Below are 22,023 nucleotides of genomic sequence, written 5' to 3' on the forward strand. Positions count from 1 at the left end.
TTGAGACAGGGTTTCTCTGTGTAGCCCTGGCTGTCCTGGAACTCACTCTGTAGACCAGGCTGGCCTTGAACTCAGAAATCTGCCTGCCTCTGCCTCCAAAGTGCTGGAATTAAAGGCATGCGCCACCACTGCCCTGAAAGAGTCTTAATTCTTTTCCTTTCCTTCCTCTCTGGTTCACAAAAATTTAATCTGCCTGGCCAGAAAAGGAAGCAATAAATCTTTTACTTAATTCCCCACTGCTAAACAGCATATGTTAATCACCAGATAGTAGCGCTTATTTAAGCACAATAATGAGGAGTTAAGTTTTTAGCACAAAATAGTAAAGAGTTAAAAGGCAGGAGATCAATCTTTTGACCTGCATCTGACCTCTGGCTCTGATCCCCCAATTAAGTGACCATTAGGGCAGACACCAGGAGCTGTGTGACCTCTTCAGTAGACAGCTATAGGAGCAGACCATGTCTGCAGGGCTGCTGGAGTGTGAACTTTAAGGCAGGGTGAATGTCCACAAAGGAGTGGTAAGCAAAGAGGATTACACTTCAGTTCTCAGCCAGGAGTCTTGGAGAGTGTTCCCCAAACCACAATTCCCCAAACCTCAATTACAGCCCTGTGGCCACAGCAGACTCAGAATCCAGGAACACCACCATTTGGTTCTGGTCAGCTGCAGTCAGAGCTGCGGGCCCTGCCCACTCACCTCAGAGACCGGATGCACTGCTGGCAGAAGCGGTGCCCGCAGCCGGTCTGGTGGGGGTTGTGAAGCACCGAGTGGCAGAAGGCACATTTGTAGCGTTCTTCCAGCTGCTCCACAAACTGGTACTCTGTGTCGGGCTCAAAGTCCAAGGAAATGGAGTTGCCAGAGTTCTGGCGGATGAAGGCGCAGGGGGCAACTGCTTGCTCCTCTGAATGAGCCATTCTGGGGAGTCAGATGGAACGAACACTTCAGTGTAAAAAAAAACCACCCAGATGACAGCAGCCACCACACATGGGTCATAATTCGCAATCACTACAACCATTATGTCAGGACTTTAACAACTTCCTGCTACAGGGGATGCCTGCCAGGGTGCAGATGGTTTCTAGCAAGACTGTGTGATGGGCCCTCCTCTGCATTTAGAATCACCTTGAAGATGTTTCCAAGGGGAGTAGCTGAGAGGGAGGGATCCACCCTTACTGTGGGCAGTACCATCCGTGGTCTGGGGTCCCAGGTTGAATAAAAAAGGACAAAGCCAGCTGAGTGTGGACTTCCCCTTTCTCTGCTTCCAAATCCTCGGGGGTGGGGGTGGGGGGGGAGATGTGAACAAGCAGCTGCAGACTCCCACCATCTTAGCCACGCCTCCCCGCTGCTCTGCCTTGCCGGCAACCATGTGCTTGCTGTATTCCCTCAAACTATGGGCCAAATGAAAGTTTTCTCACTTGAGTCGTTTCTTATCAGGTGTTGGGGCAAAGCAATGAGGAATGTTACAAATACACGTTACCAGAACAGACTTTGTCTATTGGCTCTTCACAGGACCCCAAACAGTCCAGTCAGTTAACTGAATTATAGGCAAGCATTTAGATTGTGCTTCCAAGACTGAGAGAATCTGAGACCTCTCAGGAGAGTCTTACACTGTACATTTTCTGCTGTCGATCTCAACCTCTCCCTCTCTACCTCTCCACCCACCTCTACAGACATTAAATGTTAATATCTCCACCGAGTCCTCTGCTGAGAAACTCCTCTCCGAGGTGCTGGTGTCTGGAGGTGAGACATTTGAGGGGATGAAATCCCTGTCTGTGAGATTACTGCCCTCGTAGAGAGTGTCCAACCCCCCCTCCCGTTTTCTTCCCTTAGAAACCCAGGACCTTCTTGCCTTTATCTACACTCCAGCCACATGGAATTCTTCTAGTTCTTCATGTTCACGTGCCTGCCTCCACCACAGGGACCAGGCAAAGCTCTTCTCTGCCAGGTCTGTGCCCTGATGTGGAATATTGCTAAGAACCACATGACTATTGCTGTCTCACATCAAAGGAACTATCTATCATAAGCTACAAGAGACCCTTACAGATTGGGATCGCTCACATTCCCTTCACAAGGTACATGAAGGGCTCCTGAGGGACTCAGGAGCTGGTGCCTCAGCTCTGCCCTTTCCTGAGGCAATGTAACTGGCTGAAGGATTGCTAGAGTGCAAGAGACTCTGGTGACATAGCAGCTCACAAGGTGTCCACACTCCTGAGGTGATGCCTCACCTACACCCTTGTAAGTAACCCTCCAGTTAAACTTTTGGTTTCACCAAGCTAAACTGGTCTGTCCTTGGTCCTATTTGGGATCACACATCCCTCCCAGGCTTCCTACTTAGTGAGCTCACACTTGGGCTTCCCTTGGCATCTTCAGGAAAGCGTTCCTGTTTCCTCCTAGTCTTACAGCAGAAGGCAGACTGAACCCCCTTCAAGCATAGCTGGTCTTTAGGTGGTGGTTGTAAATGTGGGTGGGTAAGAGAAAAGGGTATCGCTATAATCCTTTTCAATTTTTAAGTGAGTGCATTACCAAATCAAAAATAACCACATAAAACCTGAATATGGACCAAGTCCAGTCTCCTTTTCAGGGAAATCCCTGGCCTGAGATTAAACGCACGTCTGTATGATTACATGACTGAGTCTATGTCCCTCAGGCATAGGCTTCACATCTGGTCTTGCTCATCTCCACACCCCACCCTTTGTACAGCACCTGGTATGGGGGCTAGGTCAGTGTTTGCTAAGATGGTGGTTTTGAATGGATGCAGCTGTGTTAGTGGTGGCTTTTAATACAGTGATTCTAACCTTTGTGTGTGTGTGTGTGTGTGTGCACTCTTTACCCCTATTTTTGAAGATATGGTGAAAACTGTCTATCCAGCCCATGAACCATGCACACACATCCAGGGCCTTCTGAGTGTGCAGTGGTTTCCCCAGCATGAGTGTAGAGACTCAGGCCATGCTGTGACAGTGGTTTTCAGAGGCTAGCAAATGGTTAAAGATGGGAGCCTCTTGGGTGTTCCCTGGGGACATCATCCTTCTACAAGGCAGGGTCAGGAAGGCTTGTCCCTCAGACTCTGGTGAATCATCCAGATCCACCACTGTAGCAGCAGCTGCGTGGCCTGACAAAGCAGGGTAAGAGGTGAGTAGCTTCTGCTGGGGTCATCTGCAGGCCTTTCTTTCCTGCAGGCTCTTCCCACTGCACTCCTGACTCAGACTTTCTGTGAACCTAACATTGCCCTAAAATAAAATCTGGTTTTAGTAAAAGGAGGATGCCTAAGACTTCCTGCCTGCTGTGTTCTCTCTCTCTCTCTCTCTCTCTCTCTCAGATTCTGCTATATTTGAGATTAAAATGGAATAACTTAAATATATTTCATTAATTCATTTTTACATAAGCAAGCTATATGTTAACGTAAGCAATATTTTTATGAAAAATGAAACCAATGAAGAGTCATACTGTTTTGCATTTTTGTCCCACTTCTTCATATTCAGCTCAATAGGCCACAACTGAGTCCTCACCTGGGCACCTACAGTATCCCACCTTAGGGAGCCTTCTATAAAACAACTCTGTGTATTTGTGAAGGGGGGGAGCAGAAATGGCCAATGGTGTTGTGGTTTATTATGGCTTTGCAGGTGTAAATCCTCTAAACAGGAATCAGGCAGCTCCAGGCAGAACCACACTAGTATTCTCCCACTGTGGCAGAAGCCAACAGCAGAAGCCACCATACTCTAGGTGGAGATGGAGGGCCACAGCTGGTTCTTATTGAATTCACCTGAAGCTACCAAGTGCTAGTAATGATTTTCCAGTGAAGCTGCTTAGGCACTAAGGGTCCCCGGGGCTCACCTTTGGAAAACACATTGGTTGGTTTGGCTGCTGGGTCTGCCCTGTCAGCTAGGTGGCTGGCTGGGCTAGCAGTTCTTATTGTCATGGACACTCTCTTGCTGCTGGTGAACAGAAATCAGGGGCTGCAGGATTGACTGTCTTTGCTCTCCTCATTTGTATATATATTCCCTAGACCTAGTCCAAAAGTGCTTGCCTGTGTAAACACCCCTGCCTGAGTCTGCCCAACCATGGCTTCTCCCTCATCACACATTTAAAATGCAGCATGTATGTACAGTGTTCCTATACAGGAAAGGAAGTGAGTGTGTCCTAAGGTGGGGGCTACTCTGTCCTCCTGAGCTTCCTCAAGCCTCCACCCACTTGGCTCACCCACAGGAAAGCCCAACAGAACTACAATAGGCTGACTTCTACTCGACAAACACTCTCTAATTAGCTAGAGGTTTCCAGTCCTTAATGGGGATGGTGGAAGCTTCCACCTTCCCCTCAGTGTAATCAGAACCAGAACCAGCAAAGAAAGGAGTCCAGCTCTTAGCAAAAAGAAAAAAAATCATCATCACAGAATATGGGAGCCTTTCGGCTACCAACAGTGGCTTATTGTGCCAGCGATGGAATGCACAGATCACTAGAGAATTACTAGTGCAAGCCAGAAAGAAAAAAGGTGAAAAACAACAAACAAACAAAAAGGAAGAAAGAAAAAAGAAAATGGAAAAAAGAAAAGAAATTTCATTTATCTGCTTTCTAAAAAAAATCAGTTATTTTAAACTTCATTTTTTTCAATTTCATAATCAAATGTATCTTTTCTAGAATTCAAGAATTCCAAAGGATGACAATAAATAGCACATTTTGAATACTTTAAAAAAGTATTTTAATTGTATATGTGTGTGAAGTTATAGGAGGTTGTGAGCTGCCAGATGTGGGAAAAGGGACCTGAGCTGCAGCTCAAGAGCACTATGCACTCCTTAACCTCTGAGCCATCTCTCTAGCTCCCAACAATTTAAGTTCTTTAATCACCTCACACTAGGTTTTCTGACTAATTTTTAGGAGCACATAAATACTCTCAAATGTGGAAGCTGTGAACATTTAGCTTCCTGCACAAATGTCACCTGTCAGTCTCAGGTATAACAAAGTAACAAAGAGAACAAGTGAACAAAGTAACAAAGTAACAAAGTAACAAAGTATCAAAGTAACAAAGCAAACTAAGTAACAAAGTAACAAAGAGAACAAAGTGAACAAAGTAACAAAGTAACAAAGTAAACAAAGTAACAAAGCAGGCAAAGTAATGAAGTAGCAAAGTAAACTGAAGTGGAAACTTCTGGTTTCTTTGGAGAGTTATGTCAAATGGTGTTTTTCTGGGGCACATAGGTTGAAAGGATGTCTTGCTAAAGCAAACACATGAAACTGTTTTCCTGAAGCAGACACAGATGAAAGGATGTTTGGATATAGCAGACACGTGAAAAGACCCTTGATGAAAGAGTATAAATATGACCCCACAGACAGTGGAAGATGAGCACTGAGCATTGGTTTTGTTTGCTGTGCCTTGCTATTCTTTGCTAAAGACACACATGTATTGGTTCATCTTACATAGTGTTGCTGAGCTCAACTTGTGATAACACTGCCATTGAGAGAAACTCACCCTAAAACTGCTCATAAGGTTCTTGTGGTAGCTTGCTGCTTCAGCAGCCTCACTTCAGGCCGGTTGGTGAGCCTGGCAGTTTCATCAGGATTGATCTACAGATGCCTGGTGTCTGCTTGCTGAAAGGACTGGATTGTAGCGGCGGGCTTGTGCCTGGTGTCTGCCTGCCTAGAGGACTGGTTTGCAACTGCTAAGTTGTATTTGGTGTTTGATACAGGACTGAACTGTTGCCCAAGAAGATTGAGCTCACCCCCAAAGAACTATGGCTGAACAGGTCCATTTTCCCCACTCCTAATAAATTTCTCTTCTACTACCTCTTTTGGGTGGTGGGCTAGAAGAGAGATTGAATCCTTATTAAAAATAGGTTGCGGCCGGGTGTGGTGGCACACACCTTTAATCCCAGCACTCAGGGGGCAGAGGCAGGCGGATTTCTGAGTTCGAGGCCAGCCTGGTCTACAAAGAGAGTTCCAGGACAGCCAGGGCTATACAGAGAAACCCTGTCTCGAAAAACAAAACAAAACAAAAAAAGTAAATAAATAAATAAATAAAATAAAAAGTAGGTTGCAAAAAATTTATGCCTACAGTAAACAAAGTGACAAAATAAAATGGGTCCTTGCTTCTCTGTCTACCTCACCTCCAGTGTCCCAATACTTGGATTGATAAGTATTTAGAAAATTTGAGTATATTTTTATACATTGGGTTACAGCTCCTAAGACAAAGGCCCAAGTAGGTTCTGAGCTCTGCTTCTTGGGGGAGATTTAGTACCTCAAAAGCAAAACTCAGAGAAGAGCAAGCATAGGACCAGCAACTGGCACTGTTTCTGCCCTGCTTCCTACTTATTAGCTATGGAGACCTGAATAAGACCCATCTATCTCCTACCTTGGCCAACTGCCCATCCATCTACTGATTCCCATATAGGGACAGTGTGTGCTGTACTCTGTGTCAGATCCTGAGAAAGCACAGCCTGTGATAGTCCATTGTCCCCCAGGCCCTACAAGGTAGGATTCTGACAGAAAATGATAAGTTACAATAGCTCAGTGGTTAGTGCCACCAAAAGAGACTTCAATGTAGGACCACTGGAGCCTGGATGAAACTTCACAAAAGTTGTCAAAATGTCTCTGCTGAGCTCACAAAGTAGCTAAACTGGACTGAAGGTAGCATTTCATGGATGAAAACACAAAGAAATTTCCCAGAGGGCATGGCACAAGTTTGAGATTGGTTAATAATCAACTGTACCCAGTTGTGAAATGAATGGAATGGAGCAGTCACTTGCAGCATGCCCACATCCATCCTAGACTCTTCCTTTGCTGGGGTCTGTATCAGGAGCTGGGTGAGATGAGAACAGGCCCTGGCTCCAGGAAAGGAACAATAAATGGGGGCAGAGACACAGGATGGGAAGGAAACCAAGGGTGTGGGCAGGAGGCTTTCCAGAGCTGGCTGCTTTCCAGACCATCTTAGTGGGATGGGTGAACTATGAGTCAAACCAGCTGACAACCTACATTTCTTGGACCAGAGTAAATCACATAGTTCTGTTGGTAAAGTGTGTGCTTTGTAAGCATGAAGACCTGAGTTCCCTTCCCCAGAACCCACATATTAAAGCCAGACATGGTGGTGTACACTTGTAATCTCAGCACTAGGGAGGTGGAGACAGCAGGAGCCATGGGGCTCATTGGACAGCCAGCCTAGACTACTTGGCAAGTTCCAGGTCAGTAAGAGACCCTGTCTCAAAACAACAAAGTTGATAGCACGTGAAGAGAGAAACCTGAGATTGTCCTCGGGTCTTTGCATGCATGTGCACACATGCACATATTACTACTGCACAAATGAACACACATGTGCACACAAAATTATCAGAGGAAATCATGATTCCTCAGTCATATATTTTTATCTTTTTTTAGCTGCCAAGATCAGGTGTCCTTTGTAATATCAAAGTCTGATTTAAAAGCTGTCCAAGGATCTCCCAGCATATGACTGTGAGGTACATGGGTAGACATGCATTTTATGTGCAATTCATGTCCCGTGAATTTCACTTCATAAAACAAGATATGATGCTAAGAACAGCAGGAAGTTCCAGTAAAGATATAAATTTGATCAACTAAAACAATAGCAAAAATATGCCCAAGGAATTAAGATTTTTTTTCACCTTACAAGCAATTTTCTTGTTGATTGTGGCTGGCATTTGATGTAATAGTCTCTGCCCTCCCAAGACAGCATATGGTGAAACCCTTGAATTCACACCCACTGGGGAACACAACCTCTGACCAGAGAATCCCTCTTATAGTCTTCTGTGACTGTTTTCTAGGCCCTAGATCCCCATTAGCAATGATGGGGTTAGATGAAATCCCACCTAGGCACATGGAGAAGCCGGCGCCTTCCCACCAGGTCCTCTGTAGGGCAGTGTTCTAGTCAGGGCTTCTACTGCTGTGGTAAAACACTATGACCAAAAGCAACTTGGGGAGGAAAGGGTTCATTTCAGCTCATAGTCCCACATCACTGTCTGTCTCTGAGGGAGTCACTGAGCCAGGCTTAGCCTCTTCCAAAGCTTCTTTCAATGGCAGTGAAGAGCCTCTCTCTGAGATGCAGAAGCAGTTCCCCCAGGCAGGGCTCTGCTCTAACCCCATCCTCAGCTAGAACCAACACAAACTCTCTGTTCTCCACAGAGCTGAACAGGGAGGCCCTGCAAGGCAGGGGTCCCTTCCACAGCAGCCAGATGAGATGAGACAAGGCCAGCGTTGGGGAGGAAGAATGAGGAGCCAGGAGGGTGGGACTTTAGTTCTTCAGAGAAGTGTGATTTCTCTCCGGCTGGTCAGGAAGCCTCTAGTTCCTCATTTCCAGCAACTTACCAGACAGGGTTGCAGGGCAGCTCTAGAGCTGCTACCCACACTTGTCCTGAGCCACGCCTGCCTTCGCCCCCTAGTTGGGAGGGACACCTCTGGGGAACACTGTCTTCCCTCAAGTCAGCCAGAGCAGGGATTTTTTAAGTCTCCAGGAAGTCACAACAAAGCTTTCCCCTCAAAGGCCTGCTTGACTCCAGAGCTTTGGGCCTCCTCCACAACCTCAACTCTGTGTCCTCACTGTCTACAAACTTCTGGGACAGCCATCTTTCATTACACCCCACCCCCAGAGCCCGAGGTACCTGACTGAGAGCATTCGATTGGTGTTTGGTGAATAAGGACAAGGGCCTCACGTGACATCACGGTGCAAAGGGGCTGCTGGATGCAGGGCAGGACAGGCCCAGCCGAGGGGACTTTAGGAAAAGATGCATGGAACCCAGGTGCTAGAACTATGTGGTAGGAGGCAATGTCTACCTGTGGCTTGCTACCTTACATACCTAGCTTGTTTTAACCCTGACATTCCTGTGGCATACATATTACCACCTTTCCCATTTTTTCAAAAGAGGAAACTGAGGCTTGGAGGGATCCTACTCCAGGAAGTGGTCAATGCCCCTGAGGAATCAGCAGGAGCCACAGTCTCTCCAGGCCCCTGCTTCCTCCCGGCCTCTGGGAGGCAGTGTATGTGGGTGGCACCCCATGGGTTCCGGGGTGGACCAGCCCGGATTCAAATCTTAGTTTTACACTGCATAATCTTATGAACTCAGGCAAGTTACTTTGTCCCTAGGCCTCTCTGTTTCACACACTAATTAATAGTGACAGAGTAGTGACCTCGAAGGACTTCTGAAGAGAAGATAACATTATGCACAAGGAGATGGCTGGCTTGCCAACTGCTTTTGTAAATACGGTTTTATCAGAATGTAGCTGGGTTAATTTGTTTGCAGATGTTACCATGGCAGAGCTGAGCAAGCTAACTTGGAGAGTGCAGGGCAGCACACATCCTAAAACAGTGACTATCTTCTCCCTATGGGAAAAGCCGACTGACCCACATCTACATGAAAAGCATAATGAAGAGGGGAGGGGCATGGAGTGCACTGCAAGGGCTCTGAAGATTATGAAGTATGTGCAACCCCACCTCCACTGGCCATCTCCCCTCACTCTCAGGATATTATGTCTACCTAACATCTCTGGCTGCCAGGTTCAGGAATCAAAAGTGAATAAGAGGGGCTGGAGAGATGGCACAATGCTTAAAAGAGTATTGGCTGCTCCTGCAGAGGGCTCAGGTTTGAATCCCACCACCCACATGGTGGCTCACAACCATCTATAAGTTCAGTTCCAAGGGGTCTGACACTCTCTTCTGACCTCTGCAGGAACTGTACACATACATGGTGCCCAGATATACATTTGAGCAAAACACTTATAAATCAATCAATCAGCCAACCAATCAATCTTTAAAAAGGAAAAACCAAAGCCAAACCCAACTGACATATGAGTGAGCTTTTCATCTGGTACCTGCTGCTGCTCCAAGCAAGCCCAAGGACCGCTCTCTGCATCTGGGTCCCTTCAGTTAGCTGTTTTCCTTCAACCCAGAGCTGTGGTGTGTGTGTGTGTGTGTGTGTGTGTGTGTGTGTGTGTGTGTGTGCAGGTGAGTCCTGTCCTCAGGCCAACCTCAGATCAGTAGCACCCCCAGCCACACAGTCCACCATTTTCCCCTCCCTGGCTCCAGGTACACCTTGTACCCACAGGTGTGCAGGCATATACAGTGTGTGTGTGTCCATGTGTGATGTGTGTGTGGTATTTATGTGTGTATGCTTGTATAGTACATGTGTGTGTGAATATATATTGTATGTGCTTGTGTGGTATGGTACAATGTGTATGCACACATGCATGTGTGTGAGAGGGTGTACAGGTATGTGTGGTGTGCATATGTGAACAGGTGTGTGTGCAGGTGTGTGGTATATGTGTGTATACAGGCATGTGTATATTTGTGTGTGTAGGTGTGTGGTACATGTGTGTATATACATATGTATATATATGTGTGTGTGCAGGTGTGTAGTATATCTGTGTGTAAAGGTGTGTGTGTGTGTGTGTGTGTGTGTATGAGCAGGTATTTGTGTGTGGTAGTGTATGAAGGTACATGTGTGTGCAGATATGTATGTTGGTCTCAGGCCAACCTCAGACCAGCAGCACCCTCGGTCACACAGCCCTTCATTCTTCCCTCCCCAGCCCCAGGGACACCTGTACCCATCCATATGTGTGCATGCATATACAGTTCAGAGCTTGACCTCAGGGTTCATTCCTCAGAAGCCATCTCTTTTTTTCTAAGTTGAGGTCTCTCATTCGTCTGGAGCTAACTACTTAGGCTAGGCCAGCAGCATGTTACTGACTGAGCCATCTTCCTGCCTGAGTCCTCTGCCTGTTACCACTGTTTCATTTCTCTATTTTATCTTCATGGCTAGTTTTCTGTCCCCTTACCCAATGCATTGTTTAGAATTCAGCTACATTGGATCATCTAGCCACACAGTCCTTCAGTCAGCTCCTGTGTGCCAACCATTCCTTTGCTGAGAATCTATCCCTATAGACACACTGGGAACAAAAAGTATTGCTGAGTCAGTCCCAATTTCCCATTCCTTGGCCCCTCCTAAAGGCTGCCCTCAGCCAAGGAGCATCTCTCAGCCAAATATTCCATACTCCTTCTCATGCCTGGAACTCTGGGGCATTGTTTATAGAACCACACCTTCCCATAGGTACCAGCAGGTTCACCCCTTATCAAATGCCCCAGCATCTTTCTGATCTTCCCTGCCCTCCTGAGCACATCTGTATTCTGTTCCTGAATAAACTGGGGTATGGGGCTGAGTCATCTGGGGTGAGGGGTAAGGACACAATAGCCCTCCTGCCCTTTGCATTGGTGGCCTGTGGCATGTCCCCCTTCAATCCTCCTGGCCTTGGGGACACTGAGCTCTTAGGTTCTCCTCCAAGACTGACCACATCTTCAGGGTTACTTCTCTGCCCTTGGTCTTGCCCACAGCTCCCACCTCTCATCAGAAAGGCACCCTTCTCTGACTCAGACTGCTCCTGAAGGCAGCCTGGCACCCCACTCCATTGAGTTGTGGGTCTACCAGCCCAGATTTACTGTTCTTTCTCCTCTCTCCTTTTCTGGCTATCTGAGTTGTTCACACAGACAGATGGGCACATAAACATGGAATGTGGGATTCCAGTGACCGTGTGAACACAGAGCTTGGATACACAGTCAACAACCAACATGCTAGATTTAGCTGAGAATTCTGAAGCATTTTCAAGTGAGGATTGGGCCCCTGATCCACCTACTATGATCTATATGGTAGGAGGCAATGTCTACCTGTGGCTTGCTACCTTACATATCTAGCTTGTTTTAACCCTGACATTCTTGTGGCATACATATTACCACCATTCCCATTTTTCAAAAGAGGAAACTGAGGCTTGGAGGGATCCTACTCCAGAAAGTGGTGTGGGCATATGCATGTGACTGAACCTAAGACCTCATATATGCTAAATAGGTGCTCTATCATTGAGCCTACCCCCACCCCCATTTACATTTTGAGATTGGGGTCTCACTAAGTTGCCCAGGTTAGCTTTGAACTTACTCACTTTGGATCCCAGGCAGACTTGAATTTGCCATCTTCCTGCCTCCAACTCTAGCTGCTCTGATCCTACTTGCAACCCCAGCCTCATTTCAATGACCTCATCCACTCTTTCACATTGGCTAGTATCAGAAACCTAATACCCATGCCCACTCCACATGCTCCTGTTAGTCCTTCCCCATCCCAGTGAAATGTCACCATCTCTCCTCACCCTGTTGGTGTGGGTCATAACTTAGGCATCATTCTTGCCTCCTCTCTAGCTCACAACACCAAATCTGTCAATCTCCTGTCCCCAGCCAGCCCCTGCTTTTAGTACACCGACCCTCACCAAAGCCGCAGCCATCTCTCCCCTGGTGACAGCACTGGTCTCAAGGTTGGACCCTGAAGCTGCCTACTCCCTTACAGCCCACAGCCTGAACGACCCTTTTAAAGACAGAAGTCGGTAGAGCCCAGACCCAGTGGATGCACGTACAAAACACTCCCGCAGGTAAGGCTCAGGGAACACTGTGGAAGAGGAGGCAGAAAGGGTATAAAAGCCGGAAGAGCAGGGAGTGTGCTGTGAGACTGTATGCCCTAGTGATGTCAGAAGCGACAGTTTCACCAGCAAGCCTGCCCAGATGTGAGCGGAACAAGTGGAACAACAGGCATGCCGAAGTTGGGCACCGGTGGGGTGGGCAACCCTACACAGGGAACTCCAGGAAACACAGGAGTGCTGAGAGTGGAGAGATACGCTTCCCCAGGGACAAGCACACCAATGATCAGCCTTGAAAACATATGTACGGTAACGTCATACAGACTGAGCAAGTTCTATTTAGGAATATACAAGTACATATACATATAAGCATGTAACAATTAAGGGGAAAAAAGAGGCCAGGAATTTGAAAGAGAGCAAGGAGGGATAGATACATGGGAAGGTTTGGAGAGGAAAAGGAAGTGGGAAATGAAGTATTATCATCCTGTGTTCCCATTTCCTAGTGTTTTCCTCTCTTGTCCTCCTCTCCAGCCACAATAGCCTTGTGTGATTTTGTGTGACAGCAGAACTGCCATCTGCTTGCTAATCCACCCGCCATGCCTCTTGTTCCTTCACTTCAAGCACACCCCTTCAGTCAACACCTGCCACCCACTGTGCTTGCTACCATGTATCAACTGTTCATGCCTTTGCTCTCTGACCTCCCCACCTGAATAGAGTACCACAGGAGCGGGGCTCTTTCTTCTGCTTACTGAGGTTCAGGCCTTGGAACATCACACACCATTGGTGCTCAGTATAGACTGAGATGAGTGGAAGCCAGGTCATAGCCAGCAGCAGCCTCTGTACCACTACACACACCGCTCAGGGACCAAGACGTCTTACGCCAGCTATCTGTGCACCTTGAACTTGTACAGGGAGAGCAAGGGTGGTCCATGGTGGCTGACTTGGGGTGGGCTGCTGGTGGAGAGACTAAACCTTGAACAGTGGTCTCCGTTCACACAGGGAAGAGCCACAGAGGAGACAGCAGCCTCAGGGCACTGGGTGCCTGGGTAAACAAGAAAGGGCTGAGAAGGATGTGCATGGACAGACAGGCAACAGGCCAAGTCAACCAATGTCCATGAGGCTCCTGTCTAGGTCCCACACCCTGAGGTGCTCACTGCAAAGGTCCTAGGTCTAAAATCCCATTTGCCTGGGTCCCTTTCAGGAGATATCACCGCGGCAAGAGCATGAGGCCAGCCTTTCGCTTTCACCCTTCTGTGTTTTCAATATCTATTTCAAACTTTTCTCTTCTCTACAAATCTTGACTACTCCCTCCAGCCTCCCCGGGAAACTACTTCCTACCGCACAGAAAAACAAAGAAGTCATCAGACCAGAACAGCTTCGATTTCCTGCCACCACTCCTGTGTGTCTCCCTTCATGGGGCCCCTGATCTGCCCTTGCCCTCTTATGGTGGCTACAGAGGTAAACTGATTTCAGCCAAACTCTCCAGCTGGTAAATGCCTGCCCTGAACTCACACCATCTATGGTAGCTTCTCACTCTTGCTTCCTGCTTGACCTTTAACCTCTCCACACCGGCCAGCTCCATCCTTCAGCATTCAGCTAAGGTTCTCACAGAACTGTGGAGAGCCAGAGCCGTGGTTCTCTCAGATGTCCCTGGAATCCCTGTGTCTCATCTCCACTAGCCCACATAACCTCAGCTTCCCTAGAAAGACGCTTAACACTTCTCTTGTCAAGGCCACTTGTGACTTAAGTGACACTGGTCATTCTGGCCTTCCCCTTGTCTATCCTTGTAGCAGCATGTGACACAGTTAACCCCTGACTGCTCGGATTTAACAACAGGTACTTTCAAACACCGCATAGCTTCCTTGAAAGCACCCTGAGCTGGTGTGGAAGACAGTGTACAATGATGTGAGACCCACCTTCTCCTTTAAACCTGGATGACCTCCCTGAGAGACCCATATGCACCACTGCAGACCTCAAACACTAAACAACAACAAACAAACAAACAAAACATTCAAAGCATCCAAAATGGATCAGACATCCCTGCCCTGGCTGTCCCCTCCAGAGTTACCTCTACGTGAAAATTCATTTTCTTCCCTGGCTACAAAGCTCACTCAACACCCATGTCCGCCCGAATGGCTTAAACCCCACCTGATTTTGTAGTCACATTATTTTGTTCTATTTCTTTTAAAAACATATTTATTTTTATGTGTGTGTGCGTTTTCCTGTATGTATGTATGTGTGCCATGTGCACACAGTACCTGCAGGGCCCAGAAGAGGGCATCCGATTCTTTTTTTTTTTGTTTTTTTTGTTTTTTTTGTTTTTTTGTTTTTCGAGACAGGGTTTCTCTGTATAGCCTTGACTGTCCTGGAACTCACTCTGTAGACCAGGCTGGCCTTGAACTCAGAAATCCACCTGCCTCTGCCTCCCAAGTGCTGGGATTAAAGGCATGTGCCACCATGCCTGGTAGGGCATCCAATTCTTTGGAACCAGAATGACAGACCATTGTGAGCTTCCATGTGGGTGCTGAGATTGAACCCAGGTCCCCCAAAGAGCAGCCAGTACTCTTACCCGAAAAGCTGGCTACCCAGCCCTGCTCTGTTCTGTTGTCTTTGATTTATGCTGACTTGGGTGATACTGCAAGTTTTCCTAGGCTGTACCCAAGGTGAGTTCCCAACTTCTCTCTCAGGCAGCCTTTGCAACATCTGCTTAGTTATCCCCACCAACCCATCCCTCTCCTCCAGTTCTAAGCAGCCCATCTGAATAAGGAACAGGTGAGACACTCCTGGTGACTCGGGGCCTCTGGTTTACTTCTCCATTCTGCTTTACTTCCCTCTGCTTCCCTGTGTTGGCCTTCTACCAAATGCTATTTGTTCTCAAAGCTTCAGTCTGGTTTGAGTCTCCCCAAGTCCTGGCCCCAAGCCTTGAGTCTTTGAAGTTGCCTGGGACTCACTCTAGCTAATGCCCAGTGTTACCGTCCCAACCCACCCACCCCTGTCCCTGAGGTCTCTGGCCTAGACAGAGAAGCAACAGCATAGGGTGACATGGTTTCTGGTCTACCCCGGCACATGGAAGCTCATCTGCTAGTCTGTGTCTGCTTTTTATTTAAACCTGAATGCCTTTAGGCCAGGAATGCATTCCTCAAGGCCCCAGAGGTCTCCCAGCTCTAGCCTTGTTAAACACAGTCTCCCTGAGTTCTCAGGTACTGGACTTGGTGTGGGTATTGGCTCATCTTACCTGTCTAGCCACCCCAGGTGGGAGATAGCACCACCTCTTTGAGCCAGTGAGGACAACAGATGCTCATGAGAATTAGGCAACTTGCCTTCATCACATAATCACACCCAGAAAGTCAAAACTCCAGATGTGATTGCTTCTTGTGCTAGGGTACCAAATACCCTCAATACCAGCCTTTAGGGGGCAGAAGCAGGAAGGTTACTGTTAAGTTACGGGCCAGCCTGGGCTGCATAGTGAGTTCAAGGGCAGCTTGAACTATGTGGTGAGATTTTTTTGTCTCAAAAAAAAAAAAGGAATGCAATCCAGATTTGAATCCAAGCTCATCAGGTCATGCAGCCCACATTCTTACACTCTGACACAGTGAAAGCAATGAGTGTTAACCAGGCTAAGTCTTAAGAAGACCCTCTGCAGCAGTGTGGAAAGAAAAAAACCAAGACCGCCAAATCTGGACCTGAAGAGAGTAAATGAGTGCTTCAGGCTGTCCAGGAAAGAGGCTCTGAGCCTAGCAAGGGAGCTGACAAGATCATGGAGACAACACTGGACTTTGCAATAGCTGGGAGAACTGGGAGGCCGGAGTGGCTGATGTGAGTGACAGGGGTTTCCTGGGAGCTCTTGAGATACCACAGCCAATCAAGGTGGCTAATATTACAGAAGCCAAGTGTCTTTACTTAACAATGTATTTTAAGCCTTGGAGTGAAAGAACTCCAGGACAGAAGTCTAGGGACAAAACTGGTGCCCAGACGCAGCCACATTGGCACCTCTAAGGCAGGAGGAGGATGGGAGGAATTAGGCCACATTGGGGAATGCCAGTGGAGACAGGACAGGGTCCAAGGAGGTGGCTGATGGACAGGCTAGAGGACAGCTGCATGGCGCCTGCTGGCTGGCGACAGAGGATTATCAGACCTCAGGAGCCCTGTTAAGCCTCAGAGCAGCACAGCAGGTGCAGGGAACCCAGTGAAGCAGAAGCCCAAAGTGCAGACATCTCTTTCCAGAGGCTTCCAGGGAACCTGGGAGAAACTCTGGGAAACACAGGGCCTCCCAGGTCAATGGCAGAGTGCAGACAGGTGAAACCAAGGAGCAGGGGAGGAGCAAGGGGAGCACCTCAGGAAGAAGACACACAGTAGGGTGTTCATGGGGGTGGAGGTTTCTGACTGGGTTGGGAGGAGTGCAGCTTGGCCTTAAGGGAAGAAAAGGCTGTGGGGAGATTCCAGAGGTGTTCTGGCTTGCTGAGGAGAGACACTGACTTGGACCAGGCAGCTGAAATAAGAGTTGCTCTCTGGACTGTCCCTGATGCGGAGGACCGACCTGCACGTCTGGGAGCAGGGCGCAGGGCAGAGATGACGTTGCCTGCACATCTGAGTACAGGGCTCTGGGTGCAGGGCACAGCAGCACACGTGCACACTGCCTTTGCTAGAGCATCACAGCCAGCTGCCTGCAGATACTAATATGCAAAATATGCTGGGGACTTGAGTTTCTGTCAGGACTAATGAGTATTTTCACTTTTATTTCGAGGTCTGCTACTATTCCACTTCCTCATAAGACAGGGCTTGCCAGAGACCACACATAGGAATTCCTCAAGTACTTTTATCTCAGCAAAGCAACACACCAATGCTGGCCCAATCCTAGGTTGGTGGCAGCAGGTGCCCAGCCCTTGGCATTTTGTTTCTGTCTTATAGAGTGATTCACCTTTCCCTGTCTCTTGTGCTGATAGATATTACACCTGCCACCCCTCCCACTCTGACCAGTCTCAGTATGAGCACTAGCTCCTGCCCAGAAGAACTCTGGAAGAGCTGCAACCTAGGCAGAGAAAGCACTTAGAGACTGAGTCTGTTCCGGTGTCCTCTTCCTCTGGTTTGTTAAGTCTTTAAAACGTCAGCTAGGGGCCAACTCCTCACCGGTTCTCACAGCTGTCCAGAGAGTCTTGGCTTCCTCTAGTCAACATATAATGGGAAGAACATAGGAGTTGCCTCAGAAGACTCAGGTCTCAGAAGGCTCAGGCTTGGCTGCTGCCCATCCCCTGCTGTGAGGTTTTCTGAGTTCTAGCTTGAAATCAGGTGGAACCTCTCCCTTCTCTCTGGGAAAGAGAAGCTAGTCTGATGTGATAGGTTATTTATAACCTGCATCTTAATCTGATTCCTGGGATCTAATCAACTCTTACTAACACCCATCCTCAGTAACTGGGAGACACACCCCAAATAAACTGAGTGCAACATCTTTTTAGGCTAACCAATGCCAGATTCCAGGCTACCACAAAATCAGACGCAGATCTTTCCCCAGTCAGTTGGCTGGCTGAGTGGACAGAATGGCATTGGTTCATACAACATCAGGGGCAGTTTCCAGCAGAGCTTTACCCACATTGCTGGGAACAGATGCTCCAGGCATTTAGGGGAATCTGGGTCCTTTTGTTGACCCCTCAGACTAAAGGGGAGATAGGCAGTTGTGGCTCTCTGAGGAACCAAGGTGACAGCCCTGAAGCAGAAACCTCAGAGTCCCCTGCCTGGCCCAGCAGCAGAGCTCAGGGCTAAGTTGACACTCAGTGCTTCCCCTCAACATCTGGGGGATGTGCAAAGCTACCCTGACTCACAAGGGTGTCGTAGGGGACAAAATGAGAGCACATGACATTGAGTGAGGAGCAAATGGACCCTAAGGGGCAGCTTCACATTTAGTGGCTCTTTTTTCTTCAAGGCCCCCCTCAGGAAAGTGGGGATTGTAACTACACAAGGCTGTTTCTCCCACGACTGACTCAGAGGCCTTGGCTCCCCCACTTTGAAAGTCACCCCGAGACGCCCCAGAAAGGAAAGCTCTTACTCCTAGTGGCTGGGCCCCTATGTCATCCACCCACATCCAATGGGTTCTCCACTGACGTCGGCCATCCTTCTCCCACACCACAGGCCTTAGCCAGGAACCCTGAGAACATCACCCTTCTCTGTTATGGCCTCTTTCCACAGCTAGCCCTACAAGAGACCAGGGAAACTACAGTCCAGGGTCTGGAGACAACCCATTTTTCTGAACTCTCTACACTTCCCACCTTCATCTCCCATCCATCTTTCCATCTGTAATTTCTGCCTTTTCTGTTCAAACCAGTTGTCCAAGGTGTCAGGTTCTCATCCAGACTCTCAGTTATGTTAAGATCTCTGGCTTTGGACTGTATGAAGCAGATCAGACTGTGGCAACTGGATTGGGGAGGACGTGTTAACCCAGACTTTTGCTGTCTAAAATTCTCTCTCACACACCCAGGAAGTTCTATTCTCAGAAATGCTTTTACCAATTTCTTTGCATTTTAAGTATTCCCTAAGACTTTGAAAAAAAAATGCGTATTTTCATGGAAAAGGGAACTGTCCTCTTTGGCCTTAATCTAGTTTTCACACCGCACCTATGCCCGATATTTATTGCAACAAGCTGGATGCCTTTTTCACAGGCCATGGAGAGTTGGGGAGAAGGGAGTCTCTCCTCATTTCACAGACCTTAGCCCACAACTGGACTCCGACCAGCTCCTTGTCTGCCGCAGCGAGATAAACAGAGTTCTCACGAAAGTAAATCTAAAATAGCCAAATATGGAAAGTCAGCAGACAGAGTGGAGAGGCTGAGGAAGAAAGAAGCCAACCAGAATGGCCCAGAGGGACCCGCAACAAAAGTTCTCAGAACTGTAAGACCTTGCAGTTGGGTGGCAAGGGGGTCGGTCAAGCAGTGTGGTGTGAGAACTGTCTCCATCCAACCTGCGGTGGGTGCTCACCTCTAGGAGCCCGGGTCTGCTGAAATCTGGAACTCACCTTCTGCAGAGTCGGGTGCTGTTTCCAAAGGAGCACGCGCTATAGCACCGGTGCAGGTTTGAGTCCCTGGCATTAAGCTCACTTTAAATGGGCTGTGCTCACAAGTCTTGGCAAAAGTGCCCCGGGCCGGGAGCGGGTGTCCCGCGTCGCCTCAATTCGCCCGCTACCACACACGCCTCCGGCCCTCCGCCCTGAATTGCTTTCGGTTTCTGAGGAGCCGGGACGGTCAGCTCACCCGGACTTCGCCACTTGCGGGGTTCGCAGAGCTCCGCTGGCGCCCTACGGTGGCGGGCCCTAGGCTGCTTCGTCTCTGCAGAAGTTTAGGCCAGCTCCAGAGGCGGGCTCCGGGAGGGGCGGGGCCGATGATAGGGGTGTGGTCAGGGTTTGGGCAGGGCTGAAGGTGGGGGCGTGGTTATGTCTCCCAAGAGGCAGGGCCGAGGATGGGGGCGTGGTCATGGCGCCCATGCAGCGGGGCGTGAGGCTTCTAGGATGGCAGCCAGGAACTCACCTGAGCTGGGCGAAGTATTCCCCCCTAGATGCTGGGAATCACTCAGACCCTAGAAGCCTAGGCTTCTCTTTCTAGAAACATTAGTACCTTGTATGCCTTTGAATTGTATATATTTTGCTCTTCAATCAGCCTCCCTCCGACCCCCCAAACCTATTTATTCTTTGAGTAGACACATTTGCTCCCGATCAGAGGTTTGGCTCAAATCACTTCTTCCCTGAACTTGCTGCAGTCCAGTACAAATCTGCCAGCCCTCGTCCTGCTGTTAGCGTAACGTTGGCAATCTCTCTGTTGTTCTGTTGTCAAACGCGCCCCAGTTCTCCTGGTCTTCAGGGCCACCAGGTGGAGCGTGCCTGAACTATGAGAGCCCTATCTGCAGTCTAGAGGTGAACTGAGTGGACCTTCCCAAGGCTAGGGCTTGAATTCTTGCCTCCCGACTCCTAAGCACAGGCCTGTTACAGTGTATTCGTTCTACAGGTTCACAGTAATTGCAGCCTGTATGAACGAAGTGAACTAGCATCTCAAATCTAACCTCTTCCAAGTCAGACAAACGCGGGAACTTAGCTGTCTTGAGCTTCAAATGTCCATCACGGAGAGAAGAGAGTACCAGGGTCCTTGCAGTGGACCTGGAGCTGGGCAACAGGTGGGAGTGGATGTGGGATCTGGTAGAACAGTCCAGAGGATCCCAAGACCCAGGTGCAACTCTTTGGTTAGGGAGATTAAACCTTCCGTGGGGAGATGGCCTGTGGGCATGCTTTGGCACTCTGGACCAGATTACTCTTGTGAGAACTGAGAGAGACTGAGCCCAAGTCCTCTCCTCCCTAACCCTCCCAACAGTACATCTATTTACCTTACTTTCCACCTCCTTTCATGTGACTGCAAGGCAACAGGACACTATGTATTTAGACACCATAGGAAACAGGCAATATAGACTGGAAAGACCATGTCTGGAATGAATAATGTAGCTACAGTTCTGAAAGAAGCAGTCTGTTCTAAATATGAGACCCAAGGTCTTGGTATGATGAAGTCCAAAGCAGGGAGCTCTTATTGTGTTCCAAATGGTGGCCACTGGACTCACAGACAGAAGTCTAAATGAGGATAGATAGCACTTTTTTGGTGGGATTGGGGAAGTGTGGTCTCGTACACTTAATTTTTTAGTTTTTATTTTTTTGCTTGTGTGCATGTCTGTGTACCACGTGTATTCCTGGTATTTGTAGAGACCAGAAGAGAGACCTGGAGTCACAGACAGTTGTTAAGCTTCACGTGGATGTTGGGAGTTGAACTGAAGTCCTCTGGAAGAGCAGCCAGTGCTCTTCGTGTTAATATCAGAGTAGTCAGAAGTGAAGGATATGTTCCCAGCTCCTGGTGTTGATCCCAGAGTCAGTCTCTCGTAGCCCAGGCTGGTTCACATTTGCTCTGCAGCTGAGGATCATTCAAACTCCTGGTCCTCTTCCCCCATCTCCTGATTATGGGCATACATTGTCACATCCAGTTTTCTTCTCTATGTAATCATGTTTTATCCTTCCCATGTACCTTCAAGAAAGTTTATGTTTGGTTTGCTTTGTTTTGAGACAAGCGAAGATGTCTCTGCAGGTGTCAAGTCAGGCATGAAGACAGGGCCAGATTTGAGCAGTATTTCAATATTTTGAAAATATTCATTAATTCCATATATTATTTAACAGTAAACTGATTTTCTAGTCTTTAAACTAGAATCACTTATAAAGAGAAGGATGGAATGATACACAAACTCTTTCTTCAGAAGGAAAGAACAAATATATTGATTCTTCAGGGCACTCTAAGACTGCCTGCCACCAGTGGTTTATGTAACTGGCTGGTGTGACTGGGCAGTCTGATGAAGAGAGGAGGCTGCCGCCTGTTGGTCGAATGCATTATTTCCCTCAGTCTACACAGCAAGACTGGTGAGGTCATGTGTTAGTTGAGGACAAAAAAGCATAATTCCAGGGCAGGTAGGCAGAAGCTGGACAGGGCAAAGGCTGTCCCAGGGCCTGCAGAGGCCATTAAGATGAACAAATGTGCTATGGTGATGGGGAAAGACGGAAGAGCAGAACAGTGTGCGCTATGAGGAGAGGCAGAGCTAGAGGAGAGAGAGAGAGAGAGAGAGAGAGAGAGAGAGAGAGAG

The 22,023-nt window shown here is 48.2% G+C and overlaps 1 protein-coding gene across 2 annotated transcripts in view; it reads right to left on the reverse strand.

Annotated features, from left to right (window-relative positions):
* Positions 1-19,724, reverse strand: part of Traf5 (TNF receptor associated factor 5) — a 46,079-nt gene extending 26,355 nt beyond the window's left edge. The window contains exons 1-2 of one of the 2 annotated variants that reach the window (XM_029539245.1): positions 19,342-19,682; positions 692-910 (exon numbers count right to left, since the gene is read on the reverse strand). In XM_029539245.1, the coding sequence (XP_029395105.1) occupies positions 692-909 (218 nt within the window). In that variant the 5' untranslated portion in view covers position 910; positions 19,342-19,682. Of the gene's footprint in view, positions 1-691; positions 911-19,341 lie in introns of both variants that reach the window. The other variant, XM_021198670.1, reaches the window with a different exon arrangement.
* Between the last annotated feature and the right edge of the window lie 2,299 nt (positions 19,725-22,023).

This window comes from Mus pahari, chromosome 5, assembly GCF_900095145.1.
Source record: "Mus pahari chromosome 5, PAHARI_EIJ_v1.1, whole genome shotgun sequence".
Lineage (NCBI taxonomy): Eukaryota > Metazoa > Chordata > Mammalia > Rodentia > Muridae > Mus > Mus pahari.